Raw genomic sequence first — 26,867 nt, 5'->3', positions numbered from 1 at the left:
GAGGAAAGTCTCCATCACCTGGACCTAAAAAAAGAGTTCTCTCTTTTTAGATTAACCACACCAGAGACTATCATGTGGACGAACATCTCTTTAGGGAATACTGGAGTATAAATAGGGCAAGGCTATGCAGAATGCAGACCATTTCTCGATGGATTATACTCTGCATTAAGATCTGCTACGTGTTAGCTAAGAAGCAGCCTCCTGAGGGTTTGATTGCCCATTCAGTCTGGTCCGCTGCATTGGCACACAGATCACATGTCCTGGACATCTGCCAAGCTGCTACGTGGCTGCCACTAGACCCGATCACAAAATAGTACTGCTTGGACAGTCAGTTCCTTCGAGACGGGAATGTTGTGTGTTAGATCCTCCACGGTTTTCCTATTTTGAGCTAGTTCACAGACCCACCTCCAGGGAGATATTGCTTAGTATCTATTCTAAGGTGAGGAATCTGTGGTTAGAAGTCTTTATCTGTGAATGGGGGGCTCCTCTCCCTTAAGATCCCACTGCACACTTGTCAAACATTACTTTTTATGTGGTTCTGTGCAGTTATATGGACATGCAAAGTGACTTCTAACATGGATAACGCCAACGCAGAGGCGATCAAAGCCACCTACCGATGCGCAGGGATACTGCTCATGATTGTCTGGATCCAGTCTTAACGTCTGGGGTTATTCTAAGGTGAGGAATCTGCGGTTAGATAAAGTCTCTAACACAGAAAGCATTACCAAAAGAAAGTAACTAGTTCAGACATGGTGGCAGATATCTTGCCCATGGTCACAAATGATGTTAGACCAAACATCCAACGCCATATTCAAGATACAAAAGATGCAGCAAAGTACTCCATCCAGTCAGGCCTGGACACAACCGACAGTCTGGGTAAAGCAGGTGGTAACAGTGTGGTGCTAAGGTGCCATGCTTGTATTCACTTCACCAGATTTTCCAGTGACGCCCAGTAGTCATTGATATGGATGTTCTTCGAAGAGACCCATCTCTCCAGAGACCAGGCAGATAAGGACATAGTGTTTTAAAGACAGTAAGGCAGTTTCATGTGCTCTTGAGCTTGCTCCGCCGGAGTGCCAGTTTCCCCAACAATTTTGCCCCTTTTGAGGCTTTGGGGAGGTATATCAACAAAGGCAATGCCACAATGTCCCCCAACAACAACAGGTCTCTTAGTCCTTTTGAGGCAGAGGCAGCGGATCAGGCCCCCAGCATATCACTCATTTAAGAACTGTAAGGGAGATAGATGCTTTCTCTTTTGAGAAACCTTTTATTATTTTTGGGTTGACCATACAACAAATGGTGGTTTTGGATGCAAGCCTTTCTTTTGTTCTTAAAGTTGTGGCTATCCTAATTTGATTAACTCACTCTTGTTTCTCTTCAATTTTTCATGTTCTGCTGAGCAATCTTTGGATTAATCGTATTTAAAGTGAGCTGCAGGTAACTTAGTGTACAAGGTGACCGTGAAAACGCTGTTGACAAATATCCCTATTGGGGTTGTCTAGAGTTGCTACAACTGTTTACACATTCACTCAGCATGTTTTCTTTTTTACGATGATGCCACGTTCTTTATGGGGTGTTGATTAGCCTGTTAAAATTACATTTGTATGCCCTGATGGTTCATTTTTAATTTGTATCACACCTGGTTGCAGTGCTTCTTGCTATTGTGTTACATATGTTATAATATGAAGAGCTCCCCATCACTGAGAAATTAGGTTTCTTTTATTTCATTGTATTTCTCCATTCTTTTCTTTAAAAGTGAAGTGAAACTTTTAAGTCATACTGCAATTGAAGTTGTACGTTGGACTCAGGCACTGTGACTGATGCGATGCAAGTTAACTTAGATGGGACTGCATCTATTAATAGAAACCACTTTAAAAAGAAAAACAAATGAATGTTTTCTGGTTGATTTGTATTTTTATTGGTAATGAGGATCAACATTACTGTCTGGTAAGGAACCTTTATATTATGTTGTTTGGCAATGTACACATTAAAATAAACCATATCTAGGAATGGTTCCAAGTCGTTGTCTATATAGAATAGCATTACCGCGAACAAATGATGGACGGAATGCTGACAATGCAAACATTCTCTCCCAGTCAAAAGATTGGATTTAATCCATTGTTCTTTTGCCCACTACACCACTCCAGTTTGGACCCAGCCATATGCAAATCAGTCTTGACCCTGTGCATCATGGGAACAGTCCAGACCGATCTGCTAGGCCAGGTCTTCCCTGGACCGTAAACAAGCATCCTGGGACCGGTTTCAGGGTATGTCACCCTTCTTCAGCCAGGCTTGCTTGAATCCAGTGGCACAGTGAGCAAGGGACTCACGTCTGGGCATACCCATCCCACATAGGGCGAAAAGTGTTACAGCAAACAAATGATGGACGAAATGCTGGCAATGCAAACATTCTCCCTCTTGCTCACTTTGCCACTGGATTCAAGCTAGCCTGGCTGATTAAGGGTGTTACCCAGAAACCGGTCCCAGGATGCTTGTTTTCGGTTCATGGAAGACCTGGCTTGGCAGTTCAGGCGGGACTGTTCCCATGAGGCACAGTGTCAAGACTGATTTGCATATAGCTGGGTCTGAACTGAGGTGGCGAAGTGAGCTAAAGAATGATGATGGATTCAACCCAGGTCTGTGACTGGGGGGTGAGTGTCTGAAAAGTTTCAGCGCTCCATCCATCATCTCCTTGTGTTTGCTTTGTTCGCCCTAAGTTGGCAGGGTATACCCAGATGTGGGTCCCTTGCTCACTTTGCCACTGGATGCAAGCTAGCCGGGGTGATGAAGGGTGTTACCCAGAAACCGGTCCCAGGATGCTTGTTTCCGGTTCAGGGAAGACCTAGCTTGGCGGTTCGGGCTGGACTGTTCTCATGAGGCACAGGGTCGAGATTGATTTGCATATAGCTGGGTCTGAACTGAGGTGGCGAAGTGAGCTAAAGAATGATGATGGATTCAACCCAGATCTGTGACTGGGGGTGAGTGCCTGAAAAATTTCAGCTCTCGGTCCATCATCTCCTTGTGTTTGCTATATAGAATAGCATGGCAGCTATTTAGGGCAGTGTCTGATACAGAAGTACTAAAGCAGGATAACGAAGGGAACACAGGTCTGCATTTACAATTAGAGTGCCTTGCTGTCTACTTCATTTTAGAAGCCTGGTTTCCTTGACAGCACAGTGAAATAGGCAGCCTCCTTGGAGCTTATGTTTTCTCACTTGTTGGTGATGATTTCTTTTTTAAACAAATACATTTTTTTTTCAAACAAAGGATTCTGGACCTATGAATTCAAATTGGCAGAAATAAACTGTGGCTGGTCACTTGTGTAAACCCTCTTACTGATATACAATTGTTATTTTATCTTTACAGATATGATGCCTCTTTTGCACAATTATGTTACAGTTGACACTGAAACTTTGTTGGCTAACCCTAAACACCTAGAAATAATATACACTATGTGTAAAAAGGTAAGAAATGTATTGTCTGTGTTTTTTTATATATACGCTGTTAGTTACTTTGAACTGATGCCTTTTAACCCTGCATGTTGATCGTCCTGCCTATTAACATTTATTAATTTACAACAAGGGGTGGTGATGGACAGAGTCTCTGAATTAAGCAGAGTACTCTCACCCAGTCAAGAGATCAGGGCTAGATCCAACACCGTTTTTTAGCTCATTGCACCATCCCAGTTTCAGAACCTGGCTGTATGCAAATTAGTCTGTCCCTGGCCCAGTGCATCATGGGAACAGGGCAGACCAGACTACAAAAGCCAATTCTTACACTGGGAAGGAAACAAGCTTCCGGGGACCGGTTTCTGCCATTTCAGGCGTCTTCGGCCCGGCTTGCTTGAATCCTGATGGTGCAATGAGCAAGGGACTCACATCTGAGTATACCCTTCCACGCTTAGGGTGGACAAAATTATTTACAACAAGGGGTGGTGATGGACAGAGTCTCTGAATTAAGCAGAGTACTCTCACCCAGTCAAGAGATCAGGGCTAGATCCAACCCCTTTTCTGAATCGTTTTTGGCCACTATAGGTGTGGCAGGGTATACTCAGACATGAGTCCCTTTCTCACTGCTCCATCAGGATTCAAGCAAGCCGGGCCGAAAAGGCTGAAATGCCAGAAACCGGTCCCCGGTAGCTTGTCTCCTTTCTGGTGAAGAATTGGCTTGGTAGTTTGGTCTGCCCTGTTCCCATGATGCACTGGGCCAGGGACAGACTAATTTGCATATAGCCAGGTTCTGAGCTGGGATGGGGCAGTGAGATAAATAACGGTGATGGATCAAGCCCTGATCTTTGGACTGGGTAAGAGTGGTCTGCTTAATTCAGACACTCTGTTCATCACCACCCCCGTTTCTGAATCGTTTTTGGCCACTATAGGTGTGGCAGGGTATACTCAGACAAAAGTCCCTTTCTCACTGCTCCATCAGGATTCAAGCAAGCCGGGCCGAAGAGGCTGAAATGCCAGAAACCGGTCCCCGGTAGCTTGTCTCCTTTCTGGTGAAGAATTGGCTTGGTAGTTTGGTCTGCCCTGTTCCCATGATGCACTGGGCCAGGGACAGACTAATTTGCATATAGCCAGGTTCTGAGCTGGGATGGGGCAGTGAGATAAATAACGGTGATGGATCAAGCCCTGATCTTTGGACTGGGTAAGAGTGGTCTGCTTAATTCAGACACTCTGTTCATCACCACCCCCTTTTCTGAATTGTTTTTGGCCACTATAGGTGTGGCAGGGTATACAGAGACATGAGTCCCTTTCTCACTGCTCCATCAGGATTCAAGCAAGCCGGGCCGAAGAGGCTGAAATGCCAGAAACCGGTCCCCGGTAGCTTGTCTCCTTTCTGGTGAAGAATTGGCTTGGTAATTTGGTCTGCCCTGTTCCCATGATGCACTGGGCCAGGGACAGACTAATTTGCATATAGCCAGGTTCTGGGATGGGGCAGTGAGATAAATAACGGTGATGGATCAAGCCCTGATCTTTGGACTGGGTAAGAGTGGTCTGCTTAATTCAGACACTCTGTTCATCACCACCCCCTTTTCTGAATCGTATTAACATTTATTAGCATGTGCAGGTTTGAGGTTATGAAAAAACCTGTCAGGAGATCTTTCCTTCATTATCTCATACTTCCTGCTTAAGTTTAAAAAATATATATAATGTTGCTTCAAAAATGCAGTGAACTCCTGAAATATTCCAATTAAAAAGGTTGACACCGTACCCAGGAGACTGCCTGGAAATTCTTGTATGTGCCTATAAAGATTGTGTGCTAATCCCATAGGTTTGATTCTTTTATCTAGTTATTAGCAGGTTTATATTCGATAGGAATGATCAACTAAGCGACAGGGAGCTTTACAAAGTAACAGTCGCGAACAAAGAGTAAACAATATATTATATCTGTAAGGTCTTTTACTATAATTCAGTGGACTATATGACATAATATTGTAATTGTTACAAAGAATTAATACATTTTGCATAGTGAATACAATACATACATCTCTAAAATTGTCAGATCATGGTCCGAAGCATAGAAAGGCAGGCACAGTTGGAAGGGACGCGGAAAGACAGCCTTTTAGCTCTTTATTTTTAACGAAATTGTAATATTTTACTCAAGTCCGTTTCCAAACAACATATTACTGAAGATGTGTTGATATGTTAACTATCAATATATTAGTGATTAGGATAGAGTAAAGACCAACCAAAAAGCATGTATATTTCAATTTGTATTTTACATTTACTTATGAGTTAATCAGTGACTGAGTGAATCATTTACACCTATTTCCAAACTTATTGTGATACTTGTAACCTCAGATTCCGTATCTTAGAATATTCCCCTGGTGCCTGACCAGATCCGGAGAATATTGTAGTTGTACTCCTGCATACTGACAGCTATATGTGCGGCTGCTCTTAACTCCCTACTGCCCAGGAAGTGACCAAGCAGAGGCACATTAAGCTGCTGCAATTTAGTTTTTTCAATTCACCACCTCAAGTGGTAGTTATCCTCCTTGCCGCCAGATGCCACTGCATGAAATCTATTTATGCAAGGCACTGGGACAGATTTGTAACCTGGTATGGTGCCCAGAACACTGATCCCTAAAAGACAAAGCTGTAGGACACCCTCCTGTTTGTTTTGTCTCTAGCCCAGGAAGGCCAAGGCCATGCAGGGAGCATAATAGAAGGTTATTTGTCTCACCTGTCACCTTCTTTGCGTTTCCTTAATCAACTATCCTTCTTTAAATCTCTTGTTGTGATGAGGTTTATTAAAGGTTGACTCACATGCTCCCTCCCAAACCATTTGCATTGCCACAATGGGACCTAAACCTGGTCTTGACATTACTCAAGTGTATGCATTTCAAGCCTATACATAGCCACTTGCTACATCTTTTGACCCTGAGGACTCTCTTCCTTATTGCAATTACGTCAACTTTTTGCGTGAGTGAACTGCAGGCACTTTCTGAGAAATTGCCCTACACCACCTTTTTCCTGGACACATTGGCCCAGGCAGCCTTCTTACTGAAAGTGTTGACTCCTTTTCACGTTGGACAATCAATCACTTTATCAACGTTCTTTATTTTCCCCATATTCCTTGAAGGAGTAGCATCAGTTCCATTGGGTAAACTCCAAGAAGGCTCTTAAATTTTTGTTCGTACCAAGGACCATCAAGTAGACAATGAACTTTTTGTGGGGTGTTCAGGAGCACTGAATAGGAAAGCTTTGCAGAAGTTAACCCTGTCGAGGTGAATTGTCCACTGCGTTAAGATCTGCTAAGCACTGGTCTCATCTGCTTCCCCCGAACAGCCACACCAGCAGCTTTGGAACCTCTGGGGTATTGGTAGGGGGAACCATTACCATCAGCAGCCCACACAGGTATAGCACTCTACACAGCATTTTTGTTGCTTCAGCTGCAGTACCCATCAGAAAAGGAAGCAGGTACAGTGGGCAGCCCAGTCTTCCACACCCCCAGCTACTGCCTCCTCCAAGTCTCTTTAATGCGCCCTTATCAGCACACATCCACCTTGTCGGTGGCAGGAATCAACACTTTCTGCCAGGTGGCAGGCAATAACCTCGGTCAAGTAAGTCCTGCAAATGGTTCACTAGAGATGCGCTTTACCATTGCTGGAAACCTTGCTGCACCTACCACCATCCTCAGAAAGGCTGAACATTAATCTTTCTTGCAGCAGAAAGTGTAGACTGTTTTGGCCAAGGGAGCAAAACAGAGGGTTCGGCACTAGAAGTTGGTTGTGGTTGTTAATCCTGTTACTTTATGAAGTTCCACCCCATATTAGACCTTTGCCCTCTCAACGCTTTTTTGACAAGCATTGGCATAGCCAATAGGTCTCACTTTTGGGACCTTATAAGTCTTTAGTTATACAGCACAATATCCTTGGTGCAACAACATTAACTGTTGCATGGTTAAACACTTATAAGGCCCCAAAGTCGAGACCTATTGGCTATGCCAATGCTTGTTGTACATTGCTATGATTCCTGTAAAGCGCTCTGATACCCTAACGGGTCACGGTCGCGCTCTATAACACTCAAAATAAATAAATAACTAAAACTGACAAGCCATACAGATACCCAACGAACAAGCACATCACAGAACCTACAAACACTAGGCATAAGGACACCTGACTAACAAGCTCTTTACAGAACATATACAGACAGGGCATGAAGACACCCGGCTTACAAAAGCATTACAGAGCTTATAAAGATTAGGCAGAAAGACAGCTGACTAACAACTACATCACAGAACATATACAGACAAGGCATAAAGACACTCAGCTAACAAACACTTCACAGAACTTATACAAGACAAGGCAAAAAGACATTTAACAAGCACTTCACAAGAACATATAGAGGCTAGACAGAAAGACAGTTAGCTAACAAGCACTTTGAGAGAATATATACAGACTACACGTAAAGACACCCAACTAATAAACATTTCACAGAACATCATATACAGACAAGGCATGAAGGCACCTGACTCATAAGCACCTCATAGGACATATACAGAAAAGGCATAGAGACAGACGACTAACAAGAGCATCACAGAACATATACAGACAAGCCATACAGACACCCAACTAAGAAGCACATCACCGAACATACAAAGGCTAGGCATAAGGACAAACGCATCACAGAACATATCCAGACAAGGCAAAAAGACATTTAACAAGGACTTCACAAGAACATATAGATAGTTATAGAGGCTAGACAGAAAGATAGTTAGCTAACAAGCACTTTGAGAGAATATATACAGACAAGGCATAAAGACACCCGACTAACAAGCGCATCACAGAATATATAGAATCAACACAGAAAGACGCCCGATTAACAAAAACTTCACAATTTGTATACAGACTAAAAATTAAGATTTCGGACAGCCTTAACTGTGATCAGTTTTAGAGCTCAGAACAATGAAACTGCGCACTCTGGATTAATCAAGAACGCCACGAAGCAATATTAAAGGCGGACGTGTGCTACATGAATGTAATAACAAGACATCCCTTTGTAGGTGGTTTGTGGTTCAGCTGCCTCTTTGTAGACTTGCCCCAGTGATTATGAGTTACAGAAGTGTGGCCTCAAGAACTGTGTGAAAATCAAGGTGTTTTTGTCATAAGAGTGGCGTGAAACTGCAGAAAAGCCGCATTTTGGAGACCTATAAATCATCCAAATTGGGAGCACGGGCAGATTGAAGCTCACACCTTTCTTTACTGAGCACATAAATAGCTCCTTGGACAGAAGCTGTTATTACTGCTGTCTGGATTAAACACCTTTCGTTGAGCGCGAAAGGGAGGTAGATGCTGCTTGACATTGTTACCTTGTATGCAATTTGCTTTTCCCTGAAATAGGCTTCCTTATAAAAAAAAGCTTTGGCTGCGCGTCCGTGAAAGCGACACGGCCGCGAAGCCGTGAAAGCGATGTATGCATGTATGAGCGCTGCAAGTTAAAAAAACAAGCATTGGCAGCCCGTGAGTTGTGCGTGCGCGCTAAAATAAATTTTTTTTAAAAGCAGGCTACGGCCTGCTGCAGTATAGAGAGGGGGAGGGGGTGGAGGCCAGCAGAGTGACACGATCTGTGGTGTCATATTGAACCCAATCACAGAGGCTCCCCTTCATCTGAGCCATTCTGGACACAGTTCAGTTTGGTGTCTATCAGCCGGAGTGGGGAGTACAGGATATTCATTCTTTGATCCCAGAATAAACCTCTGTCATTCGATCTCAGGGAGGATGACTTTGAGGCTGCTGGAAACAGTCACCTCTTGCATCCTGCTAGTCAAGGACACCAGAGGAAATATGCTGACTCTGCAGTGGGATCTGAAGTCCCACTGGGCGCAGTATAGTGGGTTCTTTCCCACATAGTTCGGGATTTGGAGGAGACTGCAAAAGATCAGTGAAGACTGCTGAGCCACTATTGGGTCAGTAGAAGACCCCACCCAGAGCTCAAATGATGACCAATGCATTGCTTCTGCATTGAAGAGGCCACCTGGGAGATGTCTAGCTCAGATGCGACTGGTATCTGGCGGAGACCCTGCGCTGGAGCTGAAACAATCCACCTGTTGTTGAAAGCCTTCCTGATGTCCATCAAAGGGAAGCTGATGCAGGTGCTTACGGACAAAACCACTGCCACTGGATACTGCAACAAAGAGGGCAGGGTAGGGTCATGTACCCTGTGCAAGGAGGCTTGGCCTTTCTGGACAGGGTTAGACTGCCAACAATTTTTTCAGGTGACACGCCCTGGCGGATTCCTTGATCATCCGGTAAGATGAAGGCAGATGTTGATGCTTCGTGGATCACGAATGGCAGCTACATCTTAAGATGGTGCAAGGACTGTTCCGTGAATGGAGAGAACCTTTCCTCACTCCTTTCACCACCACCAAGAATTCGCAATGTCTGCACTTTTGAACGCTGGAGTATCCAAGGCATTTATCGCTCTGAGACGTGTTCAATGTAGAATGGGCATCAGGACACCTATACTCTTTTCTGCTGATACCTCTCCTGACGGAGTTCTGAAGACAATCAGTATCAAGTCACCCAGTAGTACCGGATTGGGCATAATGTGTGCTATCCAGAACTCCTGAGAACTCCTGATGGTTTTTTTGTAGTTTTTATATAGCGTAAACTCAACCCGAAGGCATTGGTATGCATTATATGAGCCCCAGTTACATTACACAAGGTCAGATTCATTTTTTCTTAGGAACAGGGAGATTAAATGATTGGCCCGGACTCACAAGATGCTGAGCCGATGCTGAGACTCACATCTGTTTCCCCAGTCCCCATTGTCTATGGTAGATTACAGTCCTGGTGACTCTTCTGCCAAATTGTAGGTTATCTTTACCTTTTCAAATGTATGTACTACACAGGATGTGACTGTAAATGTATGGGGTGCTGAAGGAGCTCTATCTACCACATTTTGTTTATACATGGCTGTCGGACAAACCCCCTATTTAGTTCTTTTTAAAATGTTATAGGGTGGAATTGTCCTAATGTCCTATTTGCTCTTACCGAGAATGATTGTGTTATAGAGTTTGTTGAAGCCTTAAATCCTGGTGGTTAAAGGAGCAGGTTGCCCCTTTCCCGCAGAGGAATTGTTTGAGACCGTCAGTATTTCGACCATGTGCTTGGACGTTTCCATAAATATGGCTTAGTGCATAGGCTGGGGTAAGGTGAGTTCTCTGAACTTGTCCATCTAGGAAATCCACCCGTATACTCAGCCTACCAAGAGTTAACTCTGTTCATTATGGTTAATCAAGCCCCGATTCCTCCCTCCAGTCTTGCTTTTACCTCATAAATCAGTTTTACTTATACTCACTCAGACCCTTTACCCATCTCCTCCTGATTGCTTACTTTACTGTCTGTGCAATTCTATATGTTGGCATGCTTCCAAGGCTTCACTGTTTATACCAGAAAAGTCATATGATAGATAAGCAGGCTTTTATAAGAGTTGATGCTAGGGTGTCGATGTTATTGCCTGGATTATAAGTGCAGGCACCCCTACTCTAAGGGAACTGATCCATTGTTCACATGGTTATATGTTACATACATTTGGCATTTCCAAGAACTCCAATTACTTAGACAGAGGTAAGCTAGTTTTGAATATTTAGAACATGTGATTAAACCTGAGTTTATGCAATGCTTTTTAAAAATATGCTCTGTTATGCTCTTTCAGTGAGATGTCCCTTCTATTTTCTTAGGTGTTAACGGGGGATGCAGGGGAAGATGCAGAATGCCACGCAGCAAAGCTCCTTGAAGTCATTGTGCTTCAGTGTAAAGGAAGAGGAATAGATCAGGTAACATATTCTGGACAAGGCTCTGTGTCTTGACAGATACAGAAGAATGAGATGATAGTTTTGTTATTTGAATGTGGGGTTTGACTAATCTTTTTTGCACATATTCTCTCTTTCTGATTTTCCTCCATGGATGTCAATTTGGGTAAAGGAATTAAAAGGGTGCTTTCCTGTTGCATTAGTTCTATTCACTTATATCAGTAAATAACATGAATTCATAAAATATATAACCCAAGTGAATGTTGATCAGTTACTGAATGTGTTGTTCTGCTCTTATAGAGTTCATACTATTATATAATGATGTTAATGAATTGCAGTCAGTAGTAAAAAGGCCAAGTGGTAGTGCTACCTTCTCCTATCCTCGAGACACACAATACTTTGTTAATGTATATAAGATGAACTGACATGAGTGCTTCATGTAAGTTAACAATGGATCATACATTTAATTTCCATTTGTAAATGACAAAATATCAAAAAGTGAGAGGTGGCACCAGCGAATGTTTCCTTTAAACTGTTAAAGTTAGAAAAAAGTGACAGTTGCAATGAAATGGAAACAATAACATGACTGAACGATAAAGGGATTTTGTATATTGTGGGTCTTTCATTACTCAAGAAATGTCGTGGATAGAACTTCCACTTCAATATAAAAGTTGTCTCATTTTGTGGTGAGGCTCTGGTGTGACTAGCTCCATTGTTGGGAACTTTGTGGCATGCTCCGATATTGTGATTGTGACTTTGCCTCTTATTGTGTTATTTACCACTACATAATCTGTTCCATAATATGTTGATAGCAAGATCAAAGGCCATGTCAAAACCCATGCCAACAGTGATGCATGTGACATACCTTCCAGTCATGTCCTGGTATTGAGTGCAGGGCTGTTGGGCATAAGGCCTGATCAAAGCCTGTTTTCATGTGCAGTATCTTTACCCTTGAATATATTGTGGGCAAAGGTTCAGGTGAGACTCAACTCCATGCCCTGTGAACCGTGCCTGCAGAGCATGGGTGAGACCGTGCACTGCACCTACTGCTATTATAGGTGCTAGGCGAAGGATTCCCCATGCCCAGATGCCACAGGTCCTCGCAGTGGGAGGAGATATGACCTAGTGGCTAGACCTGACTACTTTTTATAGGGGAGCCAGGTTCAAATCTCAGCCTCAGCTCAACATCCGGTGAATCTGGGCAAATCACTACATTTCACTGTGCCTATAAAAGTATGCAATTTAATCTGGTCCTTTTGGATAGCACACTAATGTCTGCCTCAAGCCAAGTGTGCACTGTATAAAACTGCCACAAAAAAAGAATCCATGCCCAGTGAGTACTTATGGCACCGAAACACACTTTGGATCCTAAGACTCTAACGCCGAAACAGTCAGACGTGCCCACGTGCCGAAATCACCAATAAAAAAGCACCTTTTTGGCACTCACATTGACAAACTGGACCCAAATCAGAAGGGGTTGTACATTCATCCAACGACTGGACAGATTACCACCAAAGTGACTTTAAAAAGAAAGACTGATACAGAAGAGAATATCACATTCCTTTGAAGAAGAGAAGTGTTGGAACTAACCTTTCCCCTTCTCTGCTTCCTCCTCCTCTTCCATCACCCCCTTCTCCTCATTTTCAACCTTTACCAATTTCACCTGAGCATTCACCACCACATACACCTGACAACCAGGATGATGGAGATGGCAATGGGGATGAAGATTATCAGCCAGTACTTACAGACCCATGGGACGACTGCAACACTAATTCGCCCACAGGTAATGGTCCTGACTTGTATCCTACCAAGCCCTCTCCACCGGACAACAGTGTAGGTTACATTGAATTGCTGGGTAGAACTACCATGGGGTGCAGCTGCACAAAGAATACCTTGTAGAGGATTTCCTCTTTGAAACCCTTAGCAGCACACAAAAGGCACCACTCACACTACCCATGCTCAGAGGGATGATAAGGCGTGTAGATGACATTTTTAACTACCCTGTCAGGGCTCGTATTCTTACCCCTAGAGTAGATAAGAAATACAAGCCAGCACCATCTGACCCATTGTATGTAAGGGGACAATTACCATTGGACTCCCTGGTTGTGTCCAACGCACGAAAAAGAGCTAACTCACAAACTACAGGAGATGCCCCACCCCCAGAAAAAGAATCCAAGCTTATTGATACTTCAGGGAAAAGGGTAATAAACACTAATAAAAAAACAACTGGAATTTTGTCAAGAACGAGATTACGAAATAAAGTTTGTTGACATGGAAACGGCACAACAGGAAGTCATACACACGTTTTAGATTGACGTAAGACACATATTCAATATACGTATCCAATAGAAAGCTCGGCGAATGAAACTGACGAAGCAGGATAGACGCTGAAAGGAGCAACGGAGCCGAGGAGTTGGATTTTCATACCGCCCCTCTGATCAGTAACAGCGAGCATAAGGACAAAAGGTTAATCGATTGTGGCACGAAGAGTGAATATAACCGGGTGCAAGGTGAAGGAGTCAACATCTGAATCATAAGGCACGCTAATATGAATGATAGATGCAATCATAAACACGAACGAGAACCTGTAAAAACGGCATGCAACGTATTTATTAACCTGGTGCAAGGTGAAGGAGTCAAGAGCTGAATCACAAGGCACGCTACTAGAATGATAGATACAACCATAAACACGAACGAGAACCAGTAAACACGGCATGCGACGTTTGTTTTAAAAAAATAATAAACCCACAGATGCATGAAGAGAACTAACACACGCTTTAAGATGCTCGATAAACACAGATAATATGCTCACTAATTTTTCTGAAGAGAACAAGAGCACAAAGGATAAGCCCAGAGCCTGAACATTGCAATGCGCTCTACACACCTGGCCGAAGAATATAGATGGCTAGTTACTGTAGGCAGACATAAATTGGAAAAAGTTAGGCAGTTCCATGAGGAGTGAGAAGTTGGCTAACAAAGGATATTTAATTCCTTAGAAAAAAGACTCAAAGTATAAGAAGATGTTAGACTCCAGTATCTGCAGTGAACGGATGGAGGAATACGAACCCATACATCCCAAGTACATTAGGTATGATAATAAGAACCAAACATGAGGTGAAGTTCAAATTTTTAACTTTTATAATTTAAGCACTTACACACAATTTTTTTCTAATCTTTTACGTATTTTAGATCACAATAATCCTACATTCACAGTCCCAGCCCTGAGGAAGACCTTCTTAGAAATCCTCTTGGTCCCCAGCACGAAGGTCGAAACGCGTCGGCACCCACACAATTCACCTTCCATTTTCACAGGACTCAGAGTATCAGCATCAAATTGGAATAATGATAAGGACCCAATAAGTTTAGCAAAAAATTGGCTGGTCTTAACTTTGAACACTATCCGAATGACACTCTGAGCCTAGTCTTTTTAAGGACCACTTAGTGAAACATTACCAAGGAATACTAGCCTGATGTATCCTGGTAGAAATAAAAAGTAGGATTACGACTAAATAAGATATATGTGAAAATGTTGTATATATTTATATGCGTTGGTTTTGAATATTGTTTATGATCTCAAGCAAACAACCACAGAAAATGTATGCATGAGGATTGTATGTATAAACAGAGTATAAAAAGAATCAAACTGTGGTGTTGTGAAATTGAAGGATAATCTATTTTTGAAAAAGTAAAAGGAAAAATAGAATTCTCGAAGAGAAATGGTCATGTTGTGCTGTTTATTGCTGTTTAAGAAAAAGTAAATGTGGTGTTGTATGCCTACCTTAAATGTTAAAAAAAGTAAGTTGTATCTTTCATTCATTGAAATTGTCGAGGGAAAAGAGTCAGACCCATGATACTGAGTAATTTAAGAATCTGTGGTCCCAGAGGTATCACGTTTTTCCTCTTTTATCAAGGAAAAGGGTGGCCTCTCAGGCAGAAAACTTCTGGCACATCTCTAACATTCAGGCATTGCTAGCACGAAACGACCATGCGCACTGGGACGAGATGGCGTAATTGATCCAATTTCTACCCCAAGAAAATAGCTCTAAAGAGCAAGATCTAGGGCGGGAGGAACAACTTATTTCAAATAATTGAATCAGGTGCTCCCTAGATGCTGCAGACACTGCTGCTAGAGCTGTAAACACCAGCGTCCTTTAAAGGAGGCACGCCTGGCTCCGTATATCTGAGTTCAAACCAGAGCATCAAACCTCTTATTAAACACACCCTTTGATATGGAACACCTCTTTGGCCCAGTGATAGATTCGTCACTGGAAAAGATGAAGAAGACACTGTAGTGGCCAAATCCATGGGAGCCCTTCAGTCTGCACAAGCCTGTGGTTCCTTTCGGTGCTCTTTCTACCGCGGAGGCTCCAAGAATACCTCCTCGGACACCACCTACAAGGGCAATAACCAAACCTCTGCCTCTAAGGGTTACTTCAGAGGGGTAGAGGTTCATACACAAGCACCTCTCCTTTCAATACAAAACAGTGACTTGCCTACACTTCCCCCCGACCACTCAACACCTGTCGGGGGAAGACTTTCAGATTTCCTACCAATCTGACAGTCAATAACAACACACAAGTGGGTACTACAAATTACCTGTTCCGGTTACTGCTTGGAGTTCACCAACACTCATCCAAACATACCCCCAAAGTCACACAAACTCTCACCAGATCACCTACAACTCCTCAAACAAGAGGTACAGTCTTTTCTTCTAAAAGGGCTATAGAGCCTGTTCCACCACAACACCACGGGTTGGGCGTGTACTCCTTTTACTTCCTAATACCCACAAGAGATGGTTCCCTCAGACCAATATTAGATCTCAGAGAACTGAATCTTTACATACAGTCAGATAATTTCCACATGGTAACACTTCAACAGGTATTACCTCTTCTGCAAAAAGGCGACTTTCTGCCTACTCTAGACCTGAAGGGCGCCTTTTTCCACATTCCAATCCACCCTGCTCATCGCAAATTCCTCAGGTTTGTGTTAGCGGGTCAACACTACCAGTTCAAGATACTCCCGTTCGGAGTCACCACTGCCCCCAGAGTCTTCACAAAGTGTCTGGCGGTAGTAGCTGCTCACCTAAGAAGACCAAGCATCCATGTCTTCCCACACTTGGACGACTGGCTCAACGAAGACAGCACGTACCAGCAATGCCTCCGGCACACTTTCAGAACAATTCAGTTTCTACATCAACTAGGGTTCGCAGTCAATGTGCTAAAATCACATCTCTAGAGAGCCAATACTCAAAACTACCAAGGAGCCACTCTAGATACTCAAAAGGCTCTGGCTTTTCCCAACGTAGTCAGAATTCGCAACATTCAGGCTTTAGTTCTCCAGTTTCAACCCAATCAATCGCTTCTAGCTCGGGTTTATATGCAACTGCTGGGAATGATGGCATCTTGCATCATGATCGTCCCCCATGCCAGGCTGCACATGTGTCCATTTCAAGAATGCTTAGCCAATCAGTGGAACCAGTCACATAGTCTATTTACTGATCTAGTGTTGTTAAGAGGCCGTACTCATCGCTCTCTGCAGTGGTAGAACACACAAAATGTATCGAAAGGCCGGCCCTTCATAGACCCGGTTCCACAGACAGTACTAACCACGGACGCATCCCTCACTGGCTGGGGAGCTCATATTTAACAACACACAGTGCAAGGCCTGTGGAGCCAACATCAGTCCTTTAGAGTTGCTTGCAATCTTTCTAGCTCTCAAGACGTTTCAGACTCATCTGGAGGGCAACGCTGTCTTGGTTTGTACTGACAACAAGACATGTATGTATTGCATACAAAAACAGGGGGGGACATACTCTCTCTAACTGTCCCACTTAGCCCAAGATATCTGAGGTGGGACATTCACCACAACCTTTATCTCCTAGTGGAACACCTGTCAGGAGTAAACAACCAGTTTGCAGACCTCCTCAGCAGGCAGAGGCAGCAAATACACAAATGGGAACTTAACCCTCAAGTTCTCCTCTCATGCTTCCAAGCTTGGGGAGTCCCTAAGATAGATCGGTTTGCCACACACCAAAATGCAAAATGCCAAAGCTTCGCCTCCAGGTACCCACACCCGTAATCCAAAGGCAATGCGCTACGGATGAACTGGTCAGGGACATTTGCCTATGCCTTTCCGCCTCTCCCACTCATTCCATTAGTGGTTCGGAAGCTCAGGCAAACTTCTCTCGCACTGATCCTAGTAGCTCCCACATGGGCACGCCAACCTTGGTTCATAACCCTTTTGGAGCTGTCTCTGGGGTAAACATCCATTAGTACGCGGCTGTCACATCGCGTACCATTACTTCGCAAGCATTACAACGCATGTGAGCCTTTACTACGCAAGTTGATACATGGCATGCGTTGTAACGCTTGTGAGGTAAAGGCTATCCACATCGTTGTGTGGAAACGGAGGTGCTTCCGTTTCATCACAACGACGTGCAACACTGACGATGCAGGAAGCCGGAGAAGACTGGAACCGAGGAGAGAGAGGTAGGAGGGGCTGTGTAGTATTTAAGGGTTTAGGGTAGGAAAGGGTCGTGCAGGGGGTAGTCTTTTTGGTTTAAGGGTAGAATAGATTAGTGTATTTGGGTTTAGGTTAGTGTCTGGGGTCTTGAAGGGTAGTGTTTGGGGGTAGGGGCAGGGTCGTGATGTGGGTAGTGTTTTAGGGTAGTGTTGTGGTATTAGTGTAGGGTAATGTTTTAGGGTAGTGTTGTGGCTGTAGGGTAGGGTTTAGGGTAGTGTCAGGGGTCGTGCAGGGTAGTGTCAAGTGTTGGGACAGTCTTGAGGATAGGGGCAGGGTTGTGATGGAGCAGTGTTTTAGGGATTAGGGTAGTTTTGTGGTGTCATTGTAGTGTGGGGTAGTGCATTAGGGTTTAGGGTAGTGTCGGGAGGTTGTGCAGGGTAGTGTTTCAGTGTAGGGCAGGGGCATGCTGGGGGTAGTGTTTTAGGTTTTAGGGTAGTGTTGTGGGGTTTGTGTAGTGTAGGGTAGTGTTTTAGGGTTTAGGATAGTGTCGGGGTTGCGTGCAGGGTAGTGTTTGGGAGCAGGGACAGGAATGGGGGTATGGGCAGTGTCGTGCTGGGGGTAGTGATTTAGGGTTTAGGGTAGTGTTGTGGTGTTTGTGTAGGGTAGTGTTTTAGGGTAGTGTCGGGGTGTGTGCAGGGTAGTGTTTGAGTGTAGGGAGCATGCTTGGGGAAAGGGGAGGGTCGTCTAGGGGGTAGTGATTTAGGGTTTAGTGTAGTGGTGATCTGATAGAGACTACGAGCCGCAGATTCCTTCACGTAGAATATCCCCAGGCGTGAGACTGGATCCGGAAACTTTTTTGCCACAGCAACCCTGTGCAGCGCCTACGTGAGTTTTTTACAACGCGGATCCAGTCTTTGCTACGGGCCTGTTTTGGGCCCTTTTTTCTCCATTTCTTTTGGTGAAACAGTGTGCGAATACCTTCGGGCTTCAAAACTTGTAAATTTTATGGGCGTCTTATGTCTGCGACGGACCCGCACCTCATTTGTATGTGGTGTTTGGGGGAGGATCACGGCGCCACTAACTGTGAGGCCTGTCAACAGTTGAAGCTGAAGTCGTGGCGGGACCCCCGCATTAAACTTCTCTCGGCGCGTCTCTCCAGGTCGACGTCCTCCCCTCGATCTGCTTCGGCGGACGGCTTCAGGTACGGCCGTGCTCGTCGTCCCCGCCCTTCTCCGATGTCACGTGAGCGTCGCCCCCGGTGGTTAAGTGTCGCAGTTTATCCCCGGGGGCTGGTTTCCGGCCTGCTGGGGGCGTGGACTCTCCGCGGTAATGCGGCTCCGCTTGTCGTCCTATACACCGTTTCCCGGTGTTGGGGCATCCAGAGTCCAAATGGAGACATAAAGGAAGGCTTTGCAGGACTCGCTGGCGCTTCCCGTCCTTCCCCTCCTGGGGCGTCGGCGGACCCCTCGCCTCGCGCAGGGCCCTCCGTAGTGCCGCCGGTGGCTCCGGCCCCAGCGCCGGCTGGTTCGGATCCAGGCTTTGAGGATATGGTGCTGTTGTGGTGCGGCTCCTCTGGGGCACCTCCTTCAGGATAACATCGTCTCTGCCTCGCCGCAAACTCCCGGGGGAGTCCCTGTGGTGTTGCAGGCGGTCGCCGGGGCTCGGGTCGCATCCCCGAGACCCTCTCGTCCTTTGACAAGGTGGTCCTGTCCAAGGCCGAGGTGACGCCGCTACGGCGCCTGCAGCAGCTGGACAGTGTGGAGTCACAGGGGTCGGTGCACCCTCCTCGTCTGGGTCGTGGCCGGGTGCTTACCCCTCCACCATCTCCGGGCCCCCTCTCGCCCCTCCCCACAGGCTGCTGCCTCGATGGAGGGCAAGTCGGAGATTGAATCGTCCCTGACACCGCCTCATGGGTTGTAGAGCGATCTACGCCTCATTCTGGGCCGCGGCTGGCAGAGGGCTTTGTGCCACTCCGCATTCCCGTCTCGTTCGCCCCCCCCCTGTGCCCCCCCTCCCCGCAGTCGGCTCGTTCCGGCACCGCCCAGGGGCCGGTTCGACTCCAGCTCCGCTCCGGTCTCCGATGCGGGGTGACTTGGAGGAACCTTGTCCGGTGACGCCGAATGATGCCGACAACCTGTCTCAGGCTGTGGACTCCGCACAGGGGTCGTACCGCGGATTCGTCTTCGGACGTTCCTTCTCCGGAGGCGCGCTGTTTTTTGGTGTTGTCCTCCCCGGCGACTGGTCGCCGTGTGGTGTCTTTTTCACCGGTGTCGTAGGGCGGCTCCCCGCCAGTCCTGAGGCAGAGGTGTTCGTCGGAAGAGTGGCAGGTCCCTCATTCTTTGGCTCCTCCTGACTTTCAGGTCTGGCCCTTGCCCATCCTGCTTGGCCTCAGGGACGGCCGCCTTAGTTTGCAGCCGCTGCCCACGGGGGAGCTGCTTTCCCCACAGCTGGGCCCTACGGAGGCGGGTGCGGCCTTCGCTCATGCAGTGTCCACGGCAGTGGGCATCCTGCGTATGGGTGACCAGGTGGCTCACATCCGGCCGGACCATCTTTTGGAGGTCCTCCACCAGGGCTCTGGTGGGAGGGAAATCTTTCTTCTCTTTGAAGGTTCCCTCCTTTCTTCCTTGACGGGGTGCTTGGAGGCGTCATGCCTATACATCTTCTGCACCAACACCTCCTGGCGCCGTGTGACCCGGCGTGCCTTTCCCTTCACCCCTCTGCCTCCAGTCCTCTTTTGCGGACTGCTTTTCCCTCCCTGCCACCGCTGTTGACTCCGCCATCCCGAGAGGCCTGCTGGTTGGACTCTTGGGGGCGCAACATGTTCGCCTCGACCAGCGCTGCCCTGCAGGCCCTGAACAACTTGTGTGTGCTGGCTCGGGCCTCCTCCTGTTTGTGGGACTCGGCTGAGTCTCTGGGATCCGCAGCGTCCCAGGAGGGTGGCCAGGTGGACTTACGGCATCATGCGTTGGATGGCCGGGAGCTTGCGGCGCTTATTCTCCGTTCCGCTCTAGACATCTCAGAGGTGCTGGGCCGGGCCATGGCTCCCTCGGTCGCTCTCCATCGCTATGCTTGGCTTCGGGATGGAGTATTCCCTGAGAATATTCGGGAGCGACTCATCAACCTTCCGTTTGATGGTAGCCTGTTGTGCCATGCTCCGGCCGACTCCGCAATCCAGAGGCTCTTGCCAGGGCTCCGCCCTCCTCCTCCTCCGCCTTACACTCCTCTTCCGTCCCCTCCTCAGTGACTCCTGAGTTGGGTTGATTCTGGCCCTTTTTAGGCTGGGGGTTCTGGCTGTGGTGTGCGTGTTTTCTGGCCATTTGCGTCCTTCCTTGGGACTTTGCGGTTGTTGGCTGCTGGATGGCCCTTTTGTTGATTATGTATGTTGCAATTGTTGCGTAGACTTGGCTCTGAGATGAGGCCTTCTGCTTGCTTGGGCTGCTTGTCAAGCCTATCGCAGGGGTGTTTTTCCCTGTGGCTCTTGTTTTTCCTCTGCTGCGGAAGTTCTTCCAAAGAGGGTTCCCATATTTTGGGACTTATCGTACCCTGGGTAGCTGTCATATGGCTTGCGCTCTGCTGGAGGGTTCTGGTCGCCTTTGGGTGCCTGTTCTCCATGGCGTTGTGTAGGTTGCTTTGCGCCTGGAGGTCGTGTGCGCGGCGACTCGTAGTGGTGTGCCCGAACATCTCATCCTCTCCCTACTCCTACCCTGAGGTCTGGGATGATCCTATGTTCTCCCTTGCCAGGCGACACCTCCTCGGCATTCCTGGGTCCTCGTGCGGTTCTTCTTGCTTCTGGCCGCTTTGACTGCCAGCGCCGTTCTGGCTGGCGATTGTCTCCACCTGGAGTGGGTTCGCCTTCGTTCCTGGCTTCCTTGGGTCTTCTAGGCTTCTTCTACTTCTTCCTCCCTCCTGTCTTGGCATTGGGCGGAAGCTGTGTTGCCTTGTGGGGCAGTAGGGTGCTTGGCCTCTCCAGCCTTACCCTTGATTCCTCTTCAGCCTTCATCTCCCTCATACATCCTTTTGGGGTTGGTGGGGGTCTGCTTGGGGGGGCCGGGGGTGACGGGGGGGGGTTTCCCCTTGCCTGGCAGGGACATGGTTTTACCTGGTCCGCAGATCTGGCACCCTGGGGCCCTCTGTTCTGTATCGGCTGGTGGGGTCCTTTCGCAGTCCCTCCCTCCCAGGGGGTATTGCTGGGGTATCTATTCTACGTGAAGGAATCTGCAGCTAGTAGTCTCTATCAGTTGTACGAGTTACTTACCTTCGGTAACGATATATCTGGTAGAGACAATTCTATCCGCATATTCCTTCACGGCCCGCCTTGCCTCCCCTGCGAGGACTTTTAGGTTGGTCTTCGGTACTCGCCTCCCGGGGGCCTGTGATTGCCTTCCTTGTTCTTGACGGGTGACTCTGTCTGAGGGCGGTTCATTCCTCCTTTGGTTCTTGGAGGATGTTTTGGTGCCCTGCTACTCCGGCTCCTCCAGGTTTAGGGGGGAATGCTTTCTATCCCTGTCCTCCCTCCCCTTCTTCCATTGCTATCATCTGAATAAAGGTCATCTGGCCAGGTCTTGCCCGTGTTTCTTGTGGGGGGTTGCCCTCTATGTTGGGTGTCTTGGAGGTTTGTTGTCCCTGTCTGTCTCGGGACTGGTCCCGAGACGGGGAGAGTAGGTTTACTACGTGTGCCATGACTTTTACGCATGTTCTGTGCCTCTGAGACACAGGGAAGGGAGGCTGTCTATGTGCTGGCAGGGTGACTGCGCAGGGTTCTGCTTGTTCTTTCTTCTTTCCCTGCCTTGGGTTCTGCGGTGTGACACTACTGTGGGTGGAGTTGTTAGTCACCGTTTCTTTCCAAATGTTCTGCTTTTCTCACACTATTACCATGCTTCCACCGTTTTTTGTCTGGTGGTTCGCATTGTGGTGCGTAAAAGTTCTCCGAAGAAAACTGACATAGGCGCCCCGGGGCGGGTCTTATGTGACCTCGGTGACGTAACGTGCACGGACGATGCCTGGGCGCGTCGGGATGCTGTGGCAAAATAATTTCTGGACCCAGTCTCACGCCTGGGGATATTCTACGTAAAGGAATCTGCGGCTAGAATCGTCTCTACCAGATACATTGTTACCGAAGGTAAGTAACTCGTACTTCAATTCAAAAAAGGGGTTAGGAAAAATAAGCGGGGTAAAGGTCTGTATTTATTACTAAGCAAGTTTTTAAGTTCGCATACTTTAACACTTGAAATGTAAAGGTATGCAAACTAAAAGCTTGCGTAGTAATGGTATTTGCTAAGTAAAAACATTGAAGTAAAAAGCTGCAAAGTAATGGTATGCGAAATAACGATTCATATTCGTCTCTGGTCCCGCATCAAAAGCTGCATTTAATCTCCAGTCTCCTCAACAGAGCCATGGAGAAATCAAACACCCAGATCCCAAACAACTGAACCTCACGATCTGGCTCCTGAAGTCATAGCGTTTGTTTATTTAAACCTTCTACCAGACACTATGACTATCATTAGGGAGGCCAGAAGGCCTACCACAAGAGTCTGTTACACAGCTAAGTGGAAGCGATTTATTTATTGCAATAACAATCATATCAACCCTTGTGATGCTTCCATAGAGAAGATCATCTGCTATCTATTACACGTGCAGCAGTCAGCATAGGCGTACACCTCCATCAAACTACACCTCGCTGCAATAGCTGCGTATCTACAAAGTAGGCAGCATCTGTCGTTTTTTAGAGTACCCGTAATTAAAGCTTTCCTGGAAGGACTAAAGAGTCATACCACCTAGACTCCCACCTGCCCCAGCGTGGAATCTTAACATAGTCCTCACAAGGTTAATGAGCCCACCTTTTGAACCCATGAACAAATCGAACTACAGTTCCTCTCTTGGAAAACCGATTTCCGCATTGCAATCACTTAATTGAGGAGAGTGGGTGAACTACTGGCACTAACCATAGAAGAACCCTTTCTCCAACTACACAGAGACAAAGTGGTTCTTCGTACCAACCTCAAACTTTTACCTAAGGTAATATCTGAATTACACATCAATCAGTCGGTAGAAATACCTGGTTCGAGGCATGTGGGATGCTGAATTCATATCTGTGCATAGATCGCCGCCTAGTGTTGGGTCCGGATGATTGCACATTGTTGTCCTGGAAGAGTCCTCCCCTGGACTACAGTGCGCATGGACATCCTCTCCATCCTCAGATTGTTTTTTTCCGCCATTGGGTTCGGATGTACTTTTCTTTACTCAAGTTCGGAAACTTTCTCTAAAGGCCAAAAGGCCTTCGGGGTCGTCGGTATTGTCATTTCGATCGGTGCCGAGTACTTGTTCCAGTTCTTCTTGAGCAGGACGTCGAAGAGAGCCGCGTGGCCTTTTCGACACCAGAGGCCCGATCGTCGATGGAACGGAGCCCGTTCAAACGATGCCCCCTTTGTAACTCTAAGTACCCACACATCGATGTACACCCGGTGTGCAACAAGTGCCTGTCTCCGGAGCACAATGAGGCCAACTGCCTAGCTTGTGCTAAATTCAGGTCCAAGAAAACGCTTCGACTTCGACGCGCAGCGAGGCAGACGATCACAAGGCCAGCACCCGACCCGGTGAATATTTTCGATGAAGAAGACCATGAGGTCGTCGAGACTGAGGATCCAGAACAGCAGTCGGATCCCGGGTCGGAGCATGACTCCAACTACTATGAAGACGAAGAAGAAAACGTCGAGGATGAAAACGTCATTGAGGTAGGGGACGACGCATCGGCCATCGGAGCCGTCGATGACGACTCAAGCGATGAACCAGGCCCGACAGTGAGTACGGGGCCCGAAACAAACACGGAAAGACTTCCAAAGGCTCAGGTCGAGGCATCGCCAACAGGCCTTAGCCAAGATCATGACAAACATTATATAGCCCCGCGTCTCGGCCCGGCTAAGAATATATCAGACGAGCCATCGGTCGAACATTCCCAGTCACGGGTTAAGTCGAAACCGAAAGTCGTGGAGTCGAAAACGAAACCGAAACTGGTGAAGACAGGCTTCGGATCGAAGAGCTCGGATCCATCGATTCGACAAAGAAGAAAGGTGTCGACGACCCTGCGGGGTCCCAAATAAAGGGTGTCGACCCGAAAACCGGCACGCTGAAGTCCATCTCTAAAGTCAGGCACGTCGAGCCGACGACGTCGACGGACAGCGACACAAATAAGGGACTCGATCCGAAGCAACGAGTCGACAGGCCACAGTTCGTCAAAGGCCTCAAGCCAAAGACCAACACCGGCTCGAAAGACCACGTCGAGTCGAGCCAGAAGAAAGCGCCTCCAACACAACAGGCGCCTAAGTCCACGCAAGGCCAAAGACATATTGGCGAACACACAAAGTCAGTCGGACCACTGTCGACGCCAGCCCCAAAGAAGGTCAGTCAGTCTACAAAGGCTACGGCACCAATAAAATTTGGACTGCCCCCAACTGCACTGCCCAAGGCAATCGATCCGAAGACAGGGATCGAAACGTCCAAACAGGTGTCACTAGGGAAAAGGAGTCATTCTCTACAGGAGAATGTTGTGTACCAAGAACCCTCCTATGACGAACAGTCGAAGCTATATATTGACTCCGACACAGGCAAACTAGGTATTTATCAGAGGAAGATCAGATCAGAAACTCCTCTTGAAACATATAAAATTCCACTCAAAAAGAAAAGAGATTCTTCCACATCACCTGTCCTTTTTGAGCCTGTAAGCTACCATGGACAGGACACCTCAGCATGCTCACCCACACGCAATGATGAGGACATGGAGTATGACTACAATGAAGAATTTAATTACCCTTTGGACACGGATCAGGATGACCAGACCCTGCCGACATGGGGGAGTCACAAACTATTCCTGACACTCCTTCTTACCCTGTCAAAACTTCGCCAACAGAGGATACAGCTGCTTTTAACGCATTAATAGAAAGGGCAGCACACAATCATGATGTGGAAATGCATGCTGACCCAATTGAAGAAGACTTCCTATTTGACACTTTTTCCACTTCAGAGAAATCAGTCAAAACATTGCCAATGTTAAAAGGTGTCCTTAAACACGCAGGAGACATTTTCAAGGAAACCACAAGAGCAAGGGTTGTTAACCCCAGAATCGGAAAAAAATACAGACCGGCACCTGTGGACCCTACATATATTAAGGGACAGCTGCCATTGGACTCTTTGGTGGTATCAAATGCTTGTAAGCGTGCCAACTCTCAAACCACTGGTAATGCTCCTCCTCCTCCAGACAAGGAATCTAAGATATTAGAAGCTTCTGGAAAAAGAGTGGCTGCTCAAGCAGCTAATATATGGAGAATTTCTAATACACAAGCGCTATTAGCCAGATATGATAGGGCTCATTATGACACACTAGAGCAACTGCTACAGCATTTGCCTGATGCCTACAAGGAGGGAGCGGAAACACTAATACAGGAGGGTAAACTCATATCTAACGCATCCATTAAATGTGCGCTAGACGCAGCAGACACCGCAGCCAGGGCCATCAATCTCTGGGTTCAAACCTGAGAATCAAACCACATTATTAAATCAGCCTGTGAACCCTGATTATTTATTTGGTCCTGATGTGGACACAATATTAGAAAAGATTAAAAAAGGACACAGAGACAGCCAAGTCTATGGGTGCCCTGCAGTCACAACAGTTCAGAGGAGGCTCCTTTCGTCGCTCCGGTAACAGAGGAGCTACACGAGGCCAGGCGTCCCAGCAGACTCCATACAATAAAGGAAGCACGCAGACCACCTATAATAAAAACAATAGAGGTGGATACCGTGGCAACAGCAACAAAGGCAGAGGACGAGGAAATAACAACACCAGATCCTCTGCCAATACTAAACAGTGACGCCTTGTCTCTACCCCCAGACCATGTAACACCCGTCGGGGGACGATTACAACAGTTCCTGCCGGTCTGGGAAAGCATTACCACAGACAGGTGGGTGAGACAACTTATCCAGTTCGGCTATTGTCTAGAGCTAATCTCCACTCCACCCAACATACCCCCAAGACACCGTCCTATGTCCGCAGAGCACATACACTTATTGCAGCAAGAAGTCATCAGCATGCTGCAAAAAGGGGCCATAGAACTCGTTCCTGTACAGGAACAGGGCACAGGGGTATACTCGCTGTA

General features: G+C 46.8%; 1 protein-coding gene across 1 annotated transcript in view; it reads left to right on the top strand.

Moving 5' to 3' along the window:
* Positions 1–26,867, top strand: part of IPO8 (importin 8) — a 737,162-nt gene that overhangs the window by 506,873 nt on the left and 203,422 nt on the right. Inside the window, exons 19-20 of the mRNA XM_078673765.1 lie at positions 3,367–3,464; positions 11,188–11,283. Of these exons, the coding sequence (XP_078529891.1) occupies positions 3,367–3,464; positions 11,188–11,283 (194 nt within the window). The remainder of the gene's footprint in view (positions 1–3,366; positions 3,465–11,187; positions 11,284–26,867) is intronic.

This window comes from Lissotriton helveticus, chromosome 1_1 (genome assembly GCF_964261635.1).
Source record: "Lissotriton helveticus chromosome 1_1, aLisHel1.1, whole genome shotgun sequence".
Taxonomy (NCBI): domain Eukaryota; kingdom Metazoa; phylum Chordata; class Amphibia; order Caudata; family Salamandridae; genus Lissotriton; species Lissotriton helveticus.
The sequence above is the reverse complement of the archived record's forward strand: the minus strand, read 5'-3'. Positions and strand labels throughout refer to the sequence as shown.